The sequence below is a fragment of the Dermacentor andersoni genome, chromosome 5 (genome assembly GCF_023375885.2).
Source record: "Dermacentor andersoni chromosome 5, qqDerAnde1_hic_scaffold, whole genome shotgun sequence".
Classification (NCBI taxonomy): Eukaryota; Metazoa; Arthropoda; class Arachnida; order Ixodida; family Ixodidae; genus Dermacentor; species Dermacentor andersoni.
Window position 1 is genome coordinate 110,488,451 of NC_092818.1, and position 19,802 is coordinate 110,508,252.

At 42.9% G+C, this 19,802-nt stretch overlaps 1 protein-coding gene across 3 annotated transcripts; it reads right to left on the reverse strand.

The window, feature by feature from the left end:
• Positions 1-103: 103 nt before the first annotated feature.
• On the reverse strand, positions 104-19,633 carry meigo (Solute carrier family 35 member B1 homolog meigo). 3 transcript variants are annotated; one of them, XM_050178412.3, is made up of 9 exons: positions 19,446-19,632; positions 19,280-19,384; positions 18,856-18,953; positions 18,157-18,287; positions 16,343-16,537; positions 7,876-8,002; positions 4,486-4,592; positions 2,160-2,313; positions 104-353 (listed from the first exon to the last, which is right to left on the reverse strand). In XM_050178412.3, the coding sequence occupies exons 2-9, from the start codon at positions 19,360-19,362 to the stop codon at positions 304-306; spliced, it is 945 nt and encodes a 314-aa protein (XP_050034369.1). In that variant the 5' UTR covers positions 19,363-19,384; positions 19,446-19,632; the 3' UTR covers positions 104-303. The 3 variants fall into 3 exon arrangements, with proteins under 3 accessions (XP_050034369.1, XP_050034371.1, XP_050034368.1); XM_050178414.3 differs by having other exon boundaries at positions 19,553-19,626; XM_050178411.3 differs by having other exon boundaries at positions 19,280-19,633.
• Between the last annotated feature and the right edge of the window lie 169 nt (positions 19,634-19,802).

A 19,802-nucleotide genomic window follows, 5' to 3' on the forward strand; every position in this document is an offset into this window, starting at 1 on the left:
TGAAAGTTCTTTGCATCAGCTTACCTACAACATTAATTTGTTCCAATGAATTGAACATTAAGTAGTCTAATAATGCTCCTGTCAGAGTTTAAAAAACAAAGGGTAAGGTTGTATAGTAGTTTTTTATTTTAAGACCATAAATAACACACCGTGCTGTGAAGATGCAAAACTGCTTTCCAGAAAAAACTCTTCCCCCGATTAAATATATGTGTGCTCTTATTTACAAACATTGAATTCTAATGAGATGTTATGACCTTGGCGTTCACTTGATGAGCAATTCCTGTGGTGGCCTTTTTGTAACATTTACTTCTTTGCTTTACTAGTCTTGCTGAAGTAGACATCGGCCATCAGCCCTGAAAAAGAGAATGCAGACTCGCTCCAGAAAAAGATGCGAAAGCACTTTGAAGCTTTATAACACCCACAATTTCAATGACTGCAAGAAACCACACAAAGTATTGAGCAAGCATTCCTTCAGCTCAAATATCAGTTATATGTAGCGTGTTGTTAATGCGGGAGAGGTATTATGCTATTCAACTTGATTTAGACCACGACACTAAACTGTGCCAAATAATCGTGTCAAAAACAAACTGTAGCTCACATGAGGTACGAACAACATTAACATTTCGCAATTTAAGTGTTCGCCAGTGTTTCAGAAACACAGGTATCAGCAAACAAACAAAAAAAAAAAGATGATTTGGAGAGCGCACAATCTGTCACCTAATTAGCAGCTTGCAAAGGTGTTTATAATGCACAGGTGGCACAATTTGTTAACATCCGTGGATGTGGGCCTGCCACAGCTGGCAATGTACTGATATGTTGTGATCAAACATACTAGCATTCCTGTACTCGAGTAGCATGGGCGCATGGGCATTTCCAATTTGCAGCAATGAACTCATTTACACTACTTCATGCTGAATGCCATGTCATTCTATCGGTCAGTAATTACATGGCATAGAACAACAATCATGCTACTGCTATCACATATACTGAGCAAATGGAAGCTTGGCATCGGCATCCTCATCAGCCTCATGAGTGTGAGCAGTGGTTAGTCAACTTCTCCAGAGCATTTTTTTTTTCCTGAAGAAAAAAAAAATAGAACTACCTTAATGGCCAATTTTTTCGCTCGGTATGCTTCAATAACTTGCTTAAAACTGAGAAACACGACTGGGAATAGTGTGGAAAATCCAATTCAATGAAAAAGAAGTGGCAATAGAATGTCTACCACTGTCACAGAAGAAAAAAACACTGTCTCGCAACCTCTGCCCTCAAGAAACCCTTTGGAAAGTGGCGAAATACCCATGCTGAGGTGGGCTCATCGAAAGCCAAAAAGTAGAGATTGCTCATGACGAGCTGAGCTCATTAAGGTTCCGTATGTTGAAAACCTGAAACACTTTTTTGAACGTATTAAGAAAATGTTGCCTATCTATAGACGCGGCTCCTGTGAACACGTGAGACAAATATTATTGCACAGCATGGAGCAGGGAATTCAGCAGGAAATGTCAGCTAGGGCGACTGGGTTGTACATCAGCAGATATGAGCTCAGTGACAGACAGGATCCTACCGAGAGAACTAGCGTGAGTGTTGCTATGCATGACAGCGCTTCGCGGACCAACCAAGCTGATCGGGTTGATTACAAATTAAACCTGACGCTGCTTGCAACATCACAAGCATCAGCAAAATGCTTCGTAGGAAGATCCGACGAAAGTGGCAAAGTTGCATTTTCTTTCATTTCAACGTGCATGATACTAATGTGCTTTTTATCATAAAGGTTTAAATTAACTCTTGCCAAATCACTGCCAGCACTGATCAAAGCCAAAGCACTGCTCATCTACATGTCCTCATCCAATTAAGGCTAGTTACATACCCGTAAATACCCAAGAAAATGGGAGGGACTGGGCTGTGCCATATTCAAAGTGAGCACAGTACACGTAGAATGGGAGCTGTGGTCTTGTTTAATAACTTCATTGTAGCACAGGTCACCACAAACAAATAGTAGCTTGCTTTTAGAGCATGAGGTGATAATAAAATGTGTGCATTGTAAATGTACATGAACAAAAGTTAACAGTTGTATGACAAGAGAGTCGCGTGTTTTGCTTCAAAATGTAAAGCATAAGTGACATGCTTGAACTTGGCCACTAATTAGCCTACTCAATACATACCTGAGAAAACTAGCACCACGCCAATCCATTGCCGTGTACCAAGAGGATTGTTAAATATTATCACAGACCCGAGAACTGTAAAGAACTTCCTCGTCGTCGTCACAACTGAGCATGGCAGTGGCCCAAATTCACTCACTGTTCGGAAAATCAGTGTCTGAAAGCAACATGGCATTTTGATTACATGGCATACTACTGGAACAGCTAACTGCCTTTCAGCAAATGTTTTAATACCCTCAGGTAGCTAAATCAAGATGAAAAGCTACAATGATGCCGAGCATACCTCTTGAATTACGTGAGATCATACCGTATTTACCCGCGTATAACCCGCCCCTGCGTATAACCCGCACCCCTAACTTTGAACTCGGCGGAAAAAAAAAAAAAAAAACTCGCGTATAACCCGCACGTTTACCTGAAAAAAAAAATGAGCGCTAGAAAGATGCAACTGAAAGATGCAACTCACACTCAGTGATCATTTCGTTTTCAGAACATTTATTCAAACGACCGCCACCACGTCACTGGTTATCCGATTCTTAATCGTCGCCGCTCTCACTACTGCCATCCGAGGCTTCATCGCCACTCTCAAAGACGTAGTCGTCCTCGGCACCATCCAAACTATTACTGATCGCACATTTTTTAAAGCTTTTGCGCACCAAATCGGCCGGTATCGCTTTCCACGCATCCACGATCCACTGGCACAGCAATGGAATATCAGGCCTTCGCACGCGTCCCGTCGGTGTGAGGGCGTAAATGCCGTCGGCCATCCACTGGGCATACAGCCGCTTCACGTGTGCCTTGAACGGCTTGTTCAGGCACACGTCGAGTGGCTGTAGCATGGACGTCATGCCGCCAGGTATTATGACGAGGTCGGTGCTGGTATCGGCAAGGCGAGCCTTCACCGCATCAGTGCAGTGGCCTCTGAAGGAATCTAGTACGAGCATCGACCGGCGTGCCAGCAAGGCACCTGGTCTTCGCTCCCAGATTACTCGAAGCCAGTCACCGACTAGGCCACTGTTCATCCACGAATTTTCTTCCGCACGCACAACGATTCCTGGGGGCAGTGGAATGCTAGGTAGCGTCTTGCGAAGTGCGATCACATATCGTTGAAAGTTCAACAACTTTTCCTCGTAGGCTTCAGGAAGCCGCTGGCACATGGTTGTTCGCCGCCGCATAGAAAATCCATGTCTTCGCATGAAGCGCTGAAGCCATCCACGGCTTGCACGAAACTCACGTGGAATGTTCAATTCCCGGGCCAACTTCAGGGCTTCCATTTGCGCCATCTCAGTCGAAACAGCGTGGCCACGACTTCTCTGCTCCTCAATGAACTTCGCAAGCTGCGTCTCGAGGTGGGGGTACGCGCCAGTCTTCGGACCCCGAAACGCTCGCCTGTCCCGGTTCGTTGCTTCGAGACTCTCTTTTTTCTTCCTCCAGTCGCGAATGCACGACTCGTCGACGTCATGCTGTCTTGCAGCAGCTCTGTTGCCGATTTTTTCGGCAGCGGCTATAATCTTTAGCTTCTCTTTCGCTGTGAAACACTGCCGTCGAGTCGCACTCATGATGCCAAAACAAAGCAGGCAAACAGTGCAAACTGGGGTAAGTACACTAAACAGCGCCTAACGCGAGGCTCAACAATGCTGGCCTTTCGTTGGCCCTTCATCGGCTTGACAAGCGTCGATGACGATGGGGATGGCGGACTACACGGGGAGGCCGCCGCACATTGCGGTGAAGCCGACCCCCCCCCTCCCAAGGAAAAAATTCGCAGATAACCCGCACCCCCACTTTCTAACCGCGTTTTTTCACATTTTGGTGCGGGTTATACGCGAATAAATACGGTATTTTCATTAAAGCAGGCCTCCATGGTATTTGCCATTTAGTAAATTACCTTTTTTAAGACAAAAGACAGGTAAGACTGTCCTGCAATGAAGTGAAACTATGTATAGACAAATCAGTCACTTGATATTTTATATAAAAGTGGTAAGAGGACCAACTTACGTTTGTGCCATAAGTAATTCATGACAGTTTATTGTCTGTCTATGAATAGCTTACTACTAATATGGAACTGGCAACATGTCCTGCATTTGCTTATATAAGGAACTGTGTACAATTTAAATTAAAACACCCTCGCTACATGAAATGCGGAGACAAGAAATTATTACACAAATCTTGACAATGTGCAATGTCAACGTGCTTAGCAAAGAGCTGCGAATGTCTATTCTTTTTTTTTTTTTCTTCATATAAACATAGTTGTTCATTCGGGGGTCTACTACTACACACGCATAGCCTTTATGCAAATTACATATTTTGTGACACAACATCAAACTTCACCCACCTGTCCTAGTGCCCCTGTGATGGTAAAGAGCAGTATGTTTGGAAGAAGTGCTGGGTACCTTTGAATAAACTGTATGAAGTCCGAGATCTCCCATGTGAATAGTTGAGCTGAAATTAGAAATGAGTGTGGAAATCTAACAGAATGAACCTCCTCTATCACGAACAGAAAACCATTTTTGCAGCATGACATTAAAGCACCATATGAACCATCCTAGACAATTGTCTCGTTTCTTTCACTCGTAGCATGCATATTATTAGAATGTGCAATTTAATTAATTTAATTCTGAGGATTTACATCCCAAACCACAATCTTAATATGAGGCATACTGTAGTGCGGGGCTTCGGATTAATTTTGACCACCTGACGTTCATTAACGTGCACCCAATGCATGGTACATGGGTGTGTTTGCATTCCACCCACAGTGGCATGCAGCTACTGCGACCAGCATCGAACCCACAACCTTGATCTCAGCAGCTCAACACCATAGCTACTGGGCGAGAGAGATGATCAGTCAAAAACAACCTTTTCGTGCCCACTGTAACGAGTACAGCATGAACATTTTCCTTTTACTACTCTTGAGTTTTTAATTCGGCCTCCTCTGTGTTTTAAAGCTAGATCTTTAAATCTTATTTGAATGCTGCGACTAGAGCTGCACACAGCGAATTCAATGTTCAGTGGAATTGTTCGGATCCCTTAATTTACTAAGTGCCCAACAAAGCTTTTTTGATTGTTCAAATATTTTCAGAAACTCAGTACAGTAATCGCAATATGTTCAGCAGTTCCTTGGATTCTCAACTCATTTACTGACACAGCAGCATTCTCCCACAGTGAAGACTGCCAACTTGTTTTTGCTTGCTTGCTTGTTTTCTTGCACCTCAAATATTTTCACTCACTTACTACTGGGAAATGACCAAGCAACAAGCAGTTATGGAGTGGCTAGTTGGCAGAAATAAGATAATTTATTTTGACACCTATCAATCGACTTTCCCTTGTCAGCAAACAATCCAGAATCATGCCACCATTACAAAGCAGAAGCGAAAAAAAAGTTATATAATACTCAAGTATTATTGCGCAACAAAAAAGACACAGACGTAAGAGCAGAAGAACACACACCAAGCGCAAACCAAACGAAAGTACTTGTTGACAGACATTAGCTGTGAGATGCCCTGCAGCGCTCTGAAGTTGTACCGAAAGGAACTGCCTGTAGAGTCGCGCCCGGTGGTTCCACTCAGACTGCAGGATCCCGCAAACTCTGGTGGAGTGTCTCTCTGAAGGAAGAAAGCCTCCGAACAGGCAAACCAAGTCCAGAGGAGTGATCTTCATGTGTAGACAAAAGGAGAGCGTCCATGCTTTGCAAATGATTGTGGCAATGAGGCATACAGGGGCACAGGGATCACGAAGAACATTTAGAAAAGGGCCCGTTGAACTAGAAATGAACTTAATGAGAGCAGCATTCCGAGCAAGTTGGTAATCCATTACTCAAGTATTCATGCTGCTCTCATTAAGTTCATTTCTAGTTCAACAGGCCCTTTTCTAAATGTTCCTTATGATCCCTGTGCCAATGTATCCCTCATTGCCGCAATCGTTTGCAAAGCACGGACGCTCTCCTTTTGTCTACGTATGAAGATCACTCCTCTGGACTTGGTTTCCCTGTTCAGAGGCTTTCTTCCTTCAGCAGGACACTCCGCCAGGGTTTGCAGGATCCTGCGGTCCGAGTCGAACCACCAGGCACGACTCTACAGGCAGTACCTTTTCGGTACAACTTCAGAGCGGTGCAAGGCATCTCACAGCTTATTGTCTGCATCGCGAGTACACTTGGTTGGTTTGCGCTTGGTGTACGTTCTTTTTCTCTTACGTCCGTGTCTTTTTTGTTGCGCAATAATACTTAAGTAATGGATTACCAACTTGCCCGGAATGCTGCTCTCAAGAATGTTATGTAATAATTTAAAGTTTATATGGCAGCTATCACTTGACTTTCTCTTGTCACGCGGTATGCCACCACAAGCTTCCTATCTGTCCAAGAGAAAGCGATTTCAATGGCTGCAACGGCCATGCAGTTACGCAGCCAATTTGGTGGAACCCAATTGCAGTGTCTAATAAGGGCAACACCAGACAAAGCAATTGAAATCGTGATGTGGTTTGACGAAAACTGCAGAAACTTAACACTACGACACAGTGCCAGGCAGTGACATGCTATCATCTTAACGTATGTCCGCTACTGCAAATTCACAGCAGTGGCCTAGACTATTTAATGGCAGTACCATTGTGGATAAATAATAAGAGGACAAGAAATTACAACGAACACCTTTTACAAGTACAACTGAACGGCACAATCTCACACCACTACTTATCCAGTCACCAATGATCGTATGGGCAATACATTCGGCACACAAGTGGAAATCATGCCGCCATTAGTACGTATTGGAGATAGCAGAAATGACAAGACGCTTTATAAGTTAACCCTAACTTGTTTGCGATCCAACTGTCCATGATTAAGTACGCTGGTGCATTATGCTCTTCAGCGAGAAATTTCTATCCATAAACTTCCTTGCAGAGCACAGCGTTCAGCATTGCAATGATTCTGTAGAGGTAGTGGCGGCACGACAATGACAGGCTACATTCTGGATTAATCACGTCCGCAAATATCACTTACAGCAAAAGTTTATTTGCTTTGTTGATGGACATTTCTGCCAGCAAGCAAAATGCCTGCCACTTCAACAACGCTCTGAAGTTTACACCCTTTGAGGCTTATATTGTCCCCAAACAATAATCGTCATCTGCCATTGCTTGTGTGTTTCCTCTCTTGAAAACTCAGCGCTCGCTACTTTCCTGTCAAGAATGCTGTGTCAAGCTGATAACGCGCAAGCCATTCGTGACTAGGAAGTACCGGGCTCGCAGCGTTAAAGAAACGAAATGTGGGCAAGACAGATGACGATCATTGTCTGGGGACAAAATACAACCCAAAGGGTGTAAACTTTCTTTTGGAGTGAAGGCATTGTGCCAAAAACCACAAGTTTAAAAGTAATCAATCAAGGACACAGCCCTTGCTCAGGGAAAGTGGTGCATTTCTTCATAAACTCGCAATGTCACTGAGCTGCTGTATCATGCATGCCACAATATATAGCGCAACAAGATTTACACTCAGTCAAAAATTCAACTCAAATTAAACTGATAAGTATGCCGTCTTGCATATAAAATTTGTGTTGAAGTATCATTATTCCCATGCATATTGCCTCACAAAATTTCAAGGGGTGCATATTGTACTACAATCTTCATATAGAACAACCTGCAATGTATATACCATGCTGGTACCCCTAGTCTGAAAAGTAAGGGTGTGCAAGTTCTATTATTCAATCATGTTCGTAAGTAAGATAAGAGCAGCTAGACTTACCTAGGACAAGATAAACAACTGACCACAAGTTGGTCATGACCATCATGTGACCTGACTTTGTCTGGTGCTCTGACTTCATACGTTCCTGCACTGCTCCTGTCAAGCCATCTAATGCCAGTGAGACAAGCTGCAAGTAGAAAAAAAAAGTGGTCGCGCTGTTGCAGGAAAACCAATTGTGCAAGGTGGATTACTACATGTCTAACACAAGTGCCTACCAAATATATACATTGATAAATAGTGATGTTAGTGACATATATGTAGAACATCCTGGAATTCACAGTGATTTAAAGGTCAATATTGCAAAAAGCACAAATTGGAAGAGTTAAATCAGAGTTTGTATTTTGCCTTTACACAAGTAACAGGTATTGACATAAATTGGCAGATGTGCCACACTTTTCCCGAGGCCATTTCTTCATTTGAACTCCAGTAAGCAGCACGACATGCAACAGATGAAGAAATAAGCAGCACGCCAAAAAAGAAAAAAAAAGCTAGCAATGCATTATAACTTTTAAGGGCCATTTCCTCGGCAGTATGATCTCCTGCAATGCTTTCAATTTCACTTGACATAAAATCCAGCACAAAGCCTTACTGTAGCAATGAGAATAAATAGAAGCTGTGGCATTTCCACTAACTTGACCACCCATGCATTCAACCAGCAGAGGACATGAAAATCATGCCAACTGAAATTGTGCCCAGCACAAGTTGTCCAACAATGTTTGTCGCCACCAGCTCAACCAGCCAATACCCACACTGAGAGTCATATTCCAAAAAATAATTGACAGTAGGACTTCAGCAACCTGGATAGTGAGGAGCCCCAGCAATCTGTTTCGAAATGTACACTGCTGCTAACACACTGCTGCTTAATGCAACTTTCTGTTGCATGTGGGCTCACAATACTTGTAGAAGATACGAATGTGGCATGGCCAAGCCTAATAACGGTGCTCACCGTAAAGACTGCTTTACATGCAGCGACTGGTGCAAAAATATTTGTTGCTGCCACCCATGTCACGGAGTGATTTTCGCTGCCAGCTTTCACATGCATCAGTGACGCCGTGATTTCTGTCAGAGGAACACCCAAGGTTGACTCCAGCTCTTAATGTATTCATGCCTCTATTGTTACAACGCAACACGGAAACCAGTAATATGTTTGAATGTTGCTACTTACTTATAAATAGAACAAGTAATATGCTTTGTGGTCATGAATAGCGTTCTACCTTTACGATTTCTTAGTGCTCAGCTGCAGAGACACTGGCACCAACATGTAAAATATATTTCAGCAGAAAGCCCCAATTTCAACGGGCCTTCCTGTTGGCCCGCCCAAAATCACGCTGATTGCTACAACTCCGCGACCAACTCGGCGGAAACCAGTCGTGGGGAGCTGTGATGATTGTGGCAGTCACAGAGCAACGGAAATCGCCATGTCAGCAAGTGAAAATCGTGCCATGTAAAACAGCCTTAAGGGGAGACGCTCCTCGAAAAACATATTTTTAAATATTTGTACTAGAGATTTGAAAATCCACCTATATATAGAGCATTACAAGCAGATTTCAAATATGTGATTAGTTTCTGTATAGCCGCTATAGCTGTTATGTCCTACACCATGGCAAAATAGAGTGATTTTGTGGGCATTTTATTGTGTAATAAGTTTTCACAAAAAGCTTTGTTCTGAAGCTTATTTAGTTTCTGTAGACTGCTAAATGTCGACACCTATTCAAACAGCGTCTACAATGACTGCAACTAAGAAAAAATACATTAGGACACTTCAACAAATTTTTTCGCAATCACATAAAAATAACCTTGTACATTTAGAATTGTCTTATACTAACGAAATTCAACATACATACTCTTGAAGGTATGTACAGTGCTGATACCTACGTGAAATTGCAATATCTCCCAGCAGTAGTTGCAAAAGTACAAGGTTATATTTCAGGAAATCTACGAAAAAAATGAGTTGAAATGCTCTAATCTTTTTGCATAGTTCTAGTAATTGTGCATGCCGTTTTGCTAGATATCGGCACTTAGTGATCTACAAAGAGCTAAGCAAGCTACAGCACAATGCTTTTTGTAAAAATTTAGTACATAAAAAAGTGCCCACAAAGATTACTATATTTTGCCATTGTGCATCGCATAACTCAAACAGTATAACAGCTACATAAAAACTAATTATATATTTGAAATCTGCATAGAAAATTCTATAATAGGCTTAATTTTGCAATCTCTAGTGCAAGTAATAAAAAAAAGTTGTTTCGAGAAGCATCTCTCCCTTAAGGCATTCAGCTGCACCACTCAATTTTGCGTGTTCAGCTTGCGTGTTATGTTACTAACATCTACTTCACTCAGCTTATATAAGCTTGTTTTGATTTCAAGTATGATAACTTGTCGGCTCACTACAACTCATATCGCAATGTTGGTAAATTGCCCCAAAAGTGGGCTTCCCGACACGACACGGCAGTGTGCAGAGGGAGATCCACTGCAGGTTCGAGCATAGAGTCTAAAGGCCTGACGGGCTCTTGCCGTACACGTGGAGTTCTCTCTCCCAGGAAAATGAGGCACCCAGGACAGTTAATGCATTTATTGCCCAGAACAGTACCCTATAAGATACACCACTCAGCATCCGCTGCCCTTGACAGCAGAAGAAGGCAGTTAATTGCCGCACTGCGTCGAACAATAGTTCGTAAACGCAGGCCGAGATGCAGTGTACGAACGGTATTTTTCACCGGAATGAAAATGTAACCAAAACGTTATTTATTATTTTATTCCGGAATATTTTTATCGGTTTTCGTTTCTTGGGGAAAGTCAGCAATAAGAAACAAATGATGTCAGGCAACGTCAGCATTAGCACACGTATCTCAGGCAGGGATAGTGCGAGCAATAGCCGGTCGAGTGCTCCACTAATCTAAACCTGCCACTCAGTGCACTAGCAGATGGGCAGCGTAGCAAAGTCCAGGGTTTGAAAGCTGAAGAGCTTATCGTTTCGTGTTCTACAGGTACAATGCTTTGTTACCGAAGTTTTATAGTTTGTTTATGTTTGTTTAAGTTCTCTTTATCAGAACAGCGGTCTTCCAATTCGCCAAGCATGCTCAATGATGCATTGCTTCTGAGATCATGCTCAGTGCATTGTCTCATAGCACTGAGCATATCAGAATTCAGAATTCACTTGTTGATAAAAATAAATACTATGGTTTTATCGTTAACTTGCTTCAAATTTGCATGCAAATTTGCTTCTTTTTTTCATGCAAATTAAAACCGTCATGAACCGTTATGGATCACTATATCTTTTTTTTTATTTTTCATTCTGGAACAGAACCAGAACGGAACGTTTTTCAGTGGAACAAAACTAAAACCATAACAAAAACATTTTGCTCTGACACCTTGCTGAGATGTGTTAACAGACACTACCTAGCGCTTTCCACCCCTGACTCTGGTCAGCGACAGTTCGGACACAAAGAATGTGATGCACCAAGCGCCAGCGTCTACCCACAAGAGTGGAGCGCAGATTGATACAGCAAAGCCACATTGACACAACCTGACAAGGCATGTGAATGCCCCAAGGCTGGAGCATTGAGGACACAAAGAGATGGTCGCTCACATACCTTGCTTGCCTCTCATGACCAATGCTTGTCCTTCCTGCTGCTTGACTCCCTGCACGCCATGGCTACACTAACCAGTCAAAGCTAACCAGTAAAAGCTTCACCCCGATGTCATACCCCACGACTTAATCGGAGGGCCGTATAGCGTGACGCCTCGGGACGCGGACCCAACGCTCAGGGAAACAGCACAGAGCCAAGGGACAGGCAATTCAGAGTTGCCTCTCATTATCACATGAGCCCGGAGCTGGAGGCACAGCAACGACTGTGCCGGTGGATCAAAGGGACTCCCACAAATTGGATGTTCAGCAACAAGATAACTAAATAGCTTTCAAGTCTAGCTTTGGATTCATTGACATAGATATTAAATAGTTGCTCACAGTGAAAAACACCAGTTATCCGAGATGCATACTGGACATGAAAGTACAAAGACTCTAGTAACTTGGAGTGAAGCATGTCATCATGTGACCATATAACAGGCTCACACCACAAAGCACATGAACACCTCTATTACTGTGCAAACTACTCTCTTCCCCTGTGCTTGTGAAGGATGAGGCCTTATAAATGCCAGAACTGGCATTTCAACTGAGGTTCATTATACCACCCTGCTGGACTACGATGCACCCAACACACCCCGGTATTAATTTAAACTTGGAATTGTTCTGGGACAGGGCAAGCTCTAGGAGACGCTTGTATGCCACTGTCACATAGCAACAGTCAATTCTTAACCAACAAAAAAGATTTGATTTGCATATGACATGCATATAAAATTATGAAGCCAACAGGCAATAAAGCAAAGGAAAGAATAGGAGAAAATTACTTTTTCTTAATTACAACCAATTGCAGATGTTTATATTTATGAAGACTTCATATTCTCAAACAAAAGGCAAATCAAAGTGAAAGAATATATATAACATTGCTGCTGGTCTCAGCTGCACCTACAATGTCTACATGAGATGCATAAGGCTCTACCAATTGAGTTACAGCAACAGCAGCCTCTCTGTCTACTTTCAGGGGTATAGTAAAACTTTGATATAATGAACATGGATATAATTAAGTAAATCAAGTCTTTCTCACCGATATTGACCTGTAACGAGTATATGCTTATAATGAATATCAAATATAGTTAACATACTTTCATGTTAGATGTGACTTCATTTAATGAGGTTCTACTATTTATGTACTGAAGTATTCATAACATTGCCCTAAAAATCTTGGCCAGCACTTCTCATAAAAATAGTGACAAATGCAGAACACACATATAACTGCAAGTGTCACATAGTATGCGATCTTAGAATCAGGAAACTTGCTAAGAAACCCTCAAGGTATCAAGGGCCCCCCCCTCAAGTCAAGTCATATGGTGGTTGCTACAATATTGATCCCCTCATTTCTCATTATTCTTCTTGCTCAATGCATACACAAAAATGACAGTGGAATTTTTCATTGGTTAAATAGAGGAGTTGTATGGATCCTATTGGTAACTTATTAATTGTACGGGTTTTATTTGGATTCTATCATATCAATAGGGTTCAATGTGTGACATGTATTTGTATCCTATAGGAGCAATAGATTTTGCACTGGTTCCAATAGGAGACAGTTATTTGCCACTTATAGGACGAATTGATTTGTAGGGGGCACCAATAGGGTCTCATAGGTGGTAGCTATTTGTTACTTATATGTATAACCAATAGGTTTGTATTGGCACCAATAGGCTAAGTGACAGCTATAGGTTACCAATAGGACCAATAGGTCTGTATTGGTGCCAATAGGCTCTAATATATTTGCCATATTTAGAACCAATAGGCTCGTATTGGTACAATTAGTCCAATGAGTGGCAGCAATTATTTGCCTGTTTATTTCCCATTGGACCGATAGGGACTCCAAGAATAAAAATGATGGAGCTAAAAAAAATGTACCCATCTCAAAAAACTTCATTGTACCACTTGGAAAAGTGTACGATAGAGCGGTGGTGGTTAGGAATCCACACACTGAGTATTTAGCAGTTTCATATATGATTAACTATTCAAATGTGTAGTCCCTTCCGTTTCGTCGTGCAGACAGGGCTCACATATCCGCATTTGCATCACTGGCTTTCCAATAACACGATTCCGCTACACCAACCAACCCTAATTGGTGCGTGAGTGCGATGGGATGTACGAGGCTGCAGAACACCTACACACGGCTACGAAACTGGTGTTTATCAGCTCTTCATTGCCATGACAGGTAACGCACAATCAACAAACCCTTGCAGTGGTCACTTTAGCTCGTTAGTCTTTTGAAGCTTTAGAGCACAGCTCTTTGGCGCATGTTCTCGCGTTTTGTGTCCCTGTCGGCCTTGCTGTAACCAAGGTCATCATCGGCGCGCTGCTCTAGCTGCGCATGCTCCTGCTGCCATCTCACGCACACCGCGTGACTCTTGCTCTCCCCTTGTCCTCCAAAACCGGATCACATGTTCTTGCCTATCCTCTCACCCCCTTCCTTTGCGCAGCGCCGTTGTGGTGACTCTCACCGCTACCATCCACTCCACCCTCGCTGTCCCTTCTCCCGCTGTCACGGCACTGCCGCGGTGCTGGTGGCAGGTGCTTCTTGCCACCTGTATGCCATGTATCGTGCGCGAGCACGATACATGGCTCTCCACTCCTCTGTCTCCGCATCATGTGGCTATACAGCTCTCAGCTGTGTCTATCCCTTCCCCGTTTGCGGGGCGCATTCCTCAGTGGCATTTGTCGCCTCTGGCAGTGCTTGTGCCTGGCTGACCTTCTCCCACCTCCACTCCTTCCCTATACCTCCCCTTGCCTGGCACAGTGCCGTTGCAGTGACTCGAAAGACAGTTATAGCATTTCGTTCCCTTACTTCTACTTCCCATTCCAACCTTGTGCGGCCACATTGAGGCTTGTCAGTGATTGAATGAGAGTGTGACCTCTACTCAACACCCCTGTTCTCCACTCGTTTCCTCATTCCACCTCAGAAGAAACATTAAATAATAATTGCTAATCTCCCCCTCCTCTCTGTGACGGTGACCTACTATAATATGGCGCGATGGCACGTCGCCGGAGCGCTGGCTCAATAGCGGCGGATTGCGGTGTGTACTGCCCAATCCGAAACAAAGAACCACCTCTGTTCAGCACTGCGTGTTCTGTATGAGGTTGCCTGTTGCTGAAGTAAGGCAGCAGCTGTGCTCAAAGATCACATTACCAAGAAGCGTAATTGTCTGTCTATTTTTTCCCCCCCTGTGTTTTCACTGTAATGTTTACAGAGTTTTGTTCCATTGACTTGTGATTGTTGTCTGCAGTCTATAATCGCACAGAAGCACCGTTTCGGCACCTGTACGGTAAATACAACATGAAGTGTCAGCCACGCCAAACTCGAATTAGAGCTGGCATGGCCTAGGACTAACGACTGCAATGATGTTCCCTGCAAAAGAACGAAATGCATACCTGACTGACCATCGTTTTCACCCTGGACTTGCTCACTACCTCATCTATCACTACGAAGGTTTGCCTAGGGTACCGATATAGTAGATGCTGCCATAGAAAATACGTTAATGTGACTCAACGTGGATCACAGAAACAGACGGTGCACCCTGACAGAGCAGCGATACCTCCAAGTGTGCTACTTAGATAGTCCCTGCGTTTCCAAGCATCTGTGTGCGTTTTTTATTTATTTATTGCTGTCTCTGTAGACACATCCGAAGCTGTTTCAAGCCTGCACCAGAAGTTATTATAATCTAGCTGTCCCACAGTCCGGCGCAATTCTGACCTTAGTGTCATCTTTATGCTTGCCTAAGGGATTCTTTTGTAGCTATTGTACAGCACATATAAGCTAAACGCTGTCTCACAAGGTATGAATATGGTACTCTAAGCTTTGCCATGTAATACATGTCACTATCATACTACCACACGTGGTGTGTGGTTGCCTAACGACACAGCTACAGGTCTAGCAAGCCAATTGAAACATGCACTTATAGGACTAATAGGGCAGTTGTACCAGTACACCTAAACAATAAATACGCCAATACTAGGAGTATGCCTATAGTACCAGTTTACTTATGCGACAAGTACACCTATAACTCCCCAACCAATATGTTTGATAATCTGATGGGCTATTGGCTTTTCTATTAGACTTCTTTTCTAGGGATATTATACACTGGGCACACATTGCTCCATCTGGAGTCATCAGCTAGCCATAAAAGAGTGAAGCATTTCCAATACTAAAAAAATTTGGAGGATGTTTAAGCTTTCCCTTTAAGAGTGGAACGCAATAGCATTCAAAGATCCTTGACTGCTTCTCATGCTTCCCGGCAACTGCAGCTTATGTAACCATAATGTTTTTTGGGAAACACAGGCAGCAAACACTATGCACGAAAGCGAGCTTCTTGATAGAAACACGGCCTCTTATGTGGGCCAAGCCCGGAGGTAGCACATAGCCTTGCCAAAAAAATTACGTCATTTTCAGGTTTCTGTTACTGTTTCACACATTTAATATATTTAAGTTTGAGAAAATTTAACATAGAAGGTGTGCGCTGTCAGTGTTTTGTTTCATTACATTTGTTTGTGGGCTTTCATTCTAAAAATTCAGAGGAATAACCTTGTCAGAAATGTAAGACAAGGTATGTGCAACTTTAGTGATAGAATGGTGTGGCAATATAACAAGCATATACCGCATGTCTATGTCATGTAGCAAGTCGTGGCAGATACATATACCTAAATGTATACAGCAATTTTCACTCACCAACAACTCCACCGACACTGACACCGGATTTTCTGCGACATGGGGCCCTTAAAGTTATTGCGTTAAAATGTAATCACATCTACAAAACACCCACTTGAAAGCCACTGCATTAAGTGACACCAAGGGCAATGAGGCTCCACACTACGCACCAACAGCAGCTCTCCCTTTCCCATAAAGCCTTGGGAGGACGTCTTGGCTGAGGCCTTGCCATCCTTGTAGATGAACAGTGCCACACCCAGCACTACCACCAGGATGGACAGGTACTTGGACATGGTGTACCGCTTGCCCCCAATTAGCACACCCAGAACCATCACTGGGATGGGTTTGCAAGACTTGCCAACCACCTGAAAAAAGCAAACTGCCATGACTGACTATTACTAAAGAAAGAAGAAATTTGGCAGTACCTATGGTACATGTATTTATGGGCTACAGGAGAAACAACTCTGCTCTTACATTACAAAGCAGTTGTGTAAAGCAGTCATTAGAACATTTTTTATAAATGCTAATGCATTGAACATGACACAAAAAAATGTGCCACTGAAGAAAGGAACACCATCTGAAGTCTGCTGCTTCACCAAGGTAACCTTCTGCTATTGTCTGAGCCCGGATTCTATGGTTACTTCCTTTTCAGTCAGAGACATTACACCATCAATTTCAACTAAACGTAGCATTCATGAACAGTCATCCGTGTCACACAGGGAGTACCACTGATCCCTACTGTGATAACTGGGGCACTTTAGACTAAGACATGGGAACACATATGACTTGAATGCCTCATGTACTGTGATGAGAGATTTTGTCTCGAGTAACAAATGGACATGATTTGTCACACTCCACTAAAGTTACGTGGATCTTAGGCCTTATGCCCTGCCCTTCAAAACAGGGGCAGGCCCTAATCATAAATTCGCCTTCTCAGAAAGCTTCAACCAAAGTTCATTATAAAAAGGCCTGAAACTTTCGCCATCTTGTCACCTGTAAATACCATTATCACGTTCACTCGTACATTTTATTTAAGATTTCCCCCCCCCCTCTTTTCCACTCTACTCTAGAATCATTTAATACCCTTCCTATGCAGAGTAGCTTGTCAGCGGTCATATGCACAATGGCAAAAATTTCTGCATTACCTTATCACTGAAGACATTTTGAAATTGACGCTCCTCAGGTGCATGCACTGCAAATTCCATGAAAATTTTAACATAGTATACAGTTGTTCTTGTGTCTTATCCTTGAGCACATTTTATTTATTTGGTTTGAACCTCAAGGGTCCCCAGATGGGACTTTACATGATCTGCATTCATTAGTTACTGCAGCTCCCTGAGCACCCATTTGTAAATGCACAAATCGAGAGGTGAAACAAAAGAATTTTTTTAAAGTAGTAAACTAACGCTGATGCTAACAATGCTTTGCAAAAAAAAAACTTTAGATATATCTATGCAGTGAAAAGCAGTAAACTACAGGAAAGTATTTAGATAAACACACCAGGAGGCTGTGGTAAGTCATTTCCTTGTGTGCCACTGAACACAGTCTGACATAACTGACATGTTTGCAACACAAGCTGACCTTTAATGAATCAGGACTGGAATAATGTGAAGACTCTATTCCAATTTCCTTTCCCTTTTCTTACTTTTTCAGTCATCCAAGCAGCACTTCATACAAGCTGTCACTCGTATCAGCCTGTTGCAAGTGGTGGATGATGCAGGAAGAGATTACATGATAGTGACCCAGGTTTCTCTACATTACCAAACCAACAGAGATCACACTTCTAATTTCTTAGAGCTTTACAAAGCTAATCATATTTTCAGTCACATTGCAGCGGTTTCACAAGGCATGTGATCAAAGCAGCGCACCCCTGCCAAGTACCTTACTTGTTTATTATAAACTATAAGCAAGCACAAAAGTCTGCTGTACGGTAACCATGGTTTCACAAAGCATAATTAACACCAAGCCTCAATTCAGCCTTTACCTGTGTGGTATAGTTCACAAACTGCAAACTGATTGTGCTTGCAAGCATGGCACCTAGGTAAGTGAAAGATGATATCACATAATAGGATGTCCTAGTTGTGTCGACTCCTTGCTTAAGGAAAGTGGATAACACTGGAAAAGAAAACAAAAATGCATTTGTTCAAGATAATGCAGGCAGCAGCAACAGATAACAATGAACAAGCTTGTAGCAAATCATATTTATTTCTAATTCTTTATGCAGGCAGACATGTACATGATCGAACTGCAAGCACATATAAACGAAGGCAAACAAAACATATTGGTGTGTGGCCACAAAATTTGACTCCTATATGCAATATCAGAATTATGTCAACATGTAACATGTTTGTTACCAGCTGTCGTATCAGTATTGCCTGCTTCCCGTTGCGAGAGTGTTTCAATTATATATTCAAGGCCTTTTGATCCTTTGGATCTTCAGCACGATAACAAAGCAAGGATAAACAATTAGTACGCAGTAATAAAACATCCGCGGCAACGGCCACTGAACACACACATATATATATATATATATATATATAAAGGTTGGATGCACATGCTCTTGAAGTTATCCCACTGTGTTAACTGCCAGCATCATTTCCTTTTATATACGGCATAAAATCATGCGCATGTGACAAGCTAAAATTTGACAAACGCAAGCTGAACAAACCACAGGTTGACTTACTCAGTTTTGCAAAGAGAACATTCATGATGCAGGAAAACAAAAGTAGCGACTGTGCATGAACAAACATTTCTTTGTTGGGCCCATACTTGGTCCTGGTTCTACAATAGAGCAAAAAAAAAAGAAGTGCAAGCACAGAACTTGAAGTGAAACACGCGGAGTATGAATGACGAGGGCAACGGCTGCGCTGCGCTGCGCGATGTCACAGTTGTTCACACGCTCACACTCACGAGTGAACATCAACGAAGCGTAAAGAAAAGATGCAAGTAGCGTTAGCTAGCACATCACAACAGCGAAAGGAATGACACGCACGAACAAGCATTATAGGCAGCTATGCTGTGGCATATGCCGGCGTTGAATGGGCCATCTCGAAGAATTGAAACGACACGTGCGAAGAAAGGTGACAGCAGGGTAGATCGACACTCACATTTCTTCGTGTAACACTCCGTAGTAGAAGTATGTCAAGAAAATGCCTCCAGCATAGAAGAAAAGCTTGACGGGGTTTCCCATCGGTTGTGACAGCGATGCGCCTCTGAAAAAGATGTTCGATTTCGTCTGCTCGCGCACAACCGTCACTGCTACGTTGGCGGTACCTTCAATTCCGATCGCGCTAGAAGGCACGCTCATCAAGTTTTTAGCTACTAGGGCGCCACTTCCACAGAACGGGTAAATTCAAAAGTAAAAGAACCTATCTACACACGTTGAGATCAACAGGCGAACAGGCTAGCACTGCGTTGCACCGATGCGCTCCGACTGCAGCTTGCAAATGGAAAAGCCGTTCGCTGACGGCGTCCGTCGGTGGCGCCTTCGAAGTTCACGGCGCCCACTACGTGCGCTTGCACGATTCGTCGACGCAACGTGTCTAAATAGAATCGCTAATTACCCGTTCGTCAGCCGCGTGCACATAATTTTGCTGTACGTTTTGGTGCTTTAAAACTGTTTGGGTGGTC

Excerpts from the sequence above, each read along its gene's own strand:
- meigo (XM_050178411.3), bottom strand. The coding sequence starts at position 19,479 with ATGAGCGTGCCTTCTAGCGCGATCGGAATTGAAGGTACCGCCAACGTA. Across the intron at positions 18,288-18,855 it reads TGTTCTCTTTGCAAAACTGA|TGTTATCCACTTTCCTTAAG; the intron begins GTAAGTCAACCT and ends TTTCTTTTCCAG. Across the intron at positions 16,538-18,156 it reads TTGTGAACTATACCACACAG|GTGGTTGGCAAGTCTTGCAA; the intron begins GTAAAGGCTGAA and ends TGCTTTTTTCAG.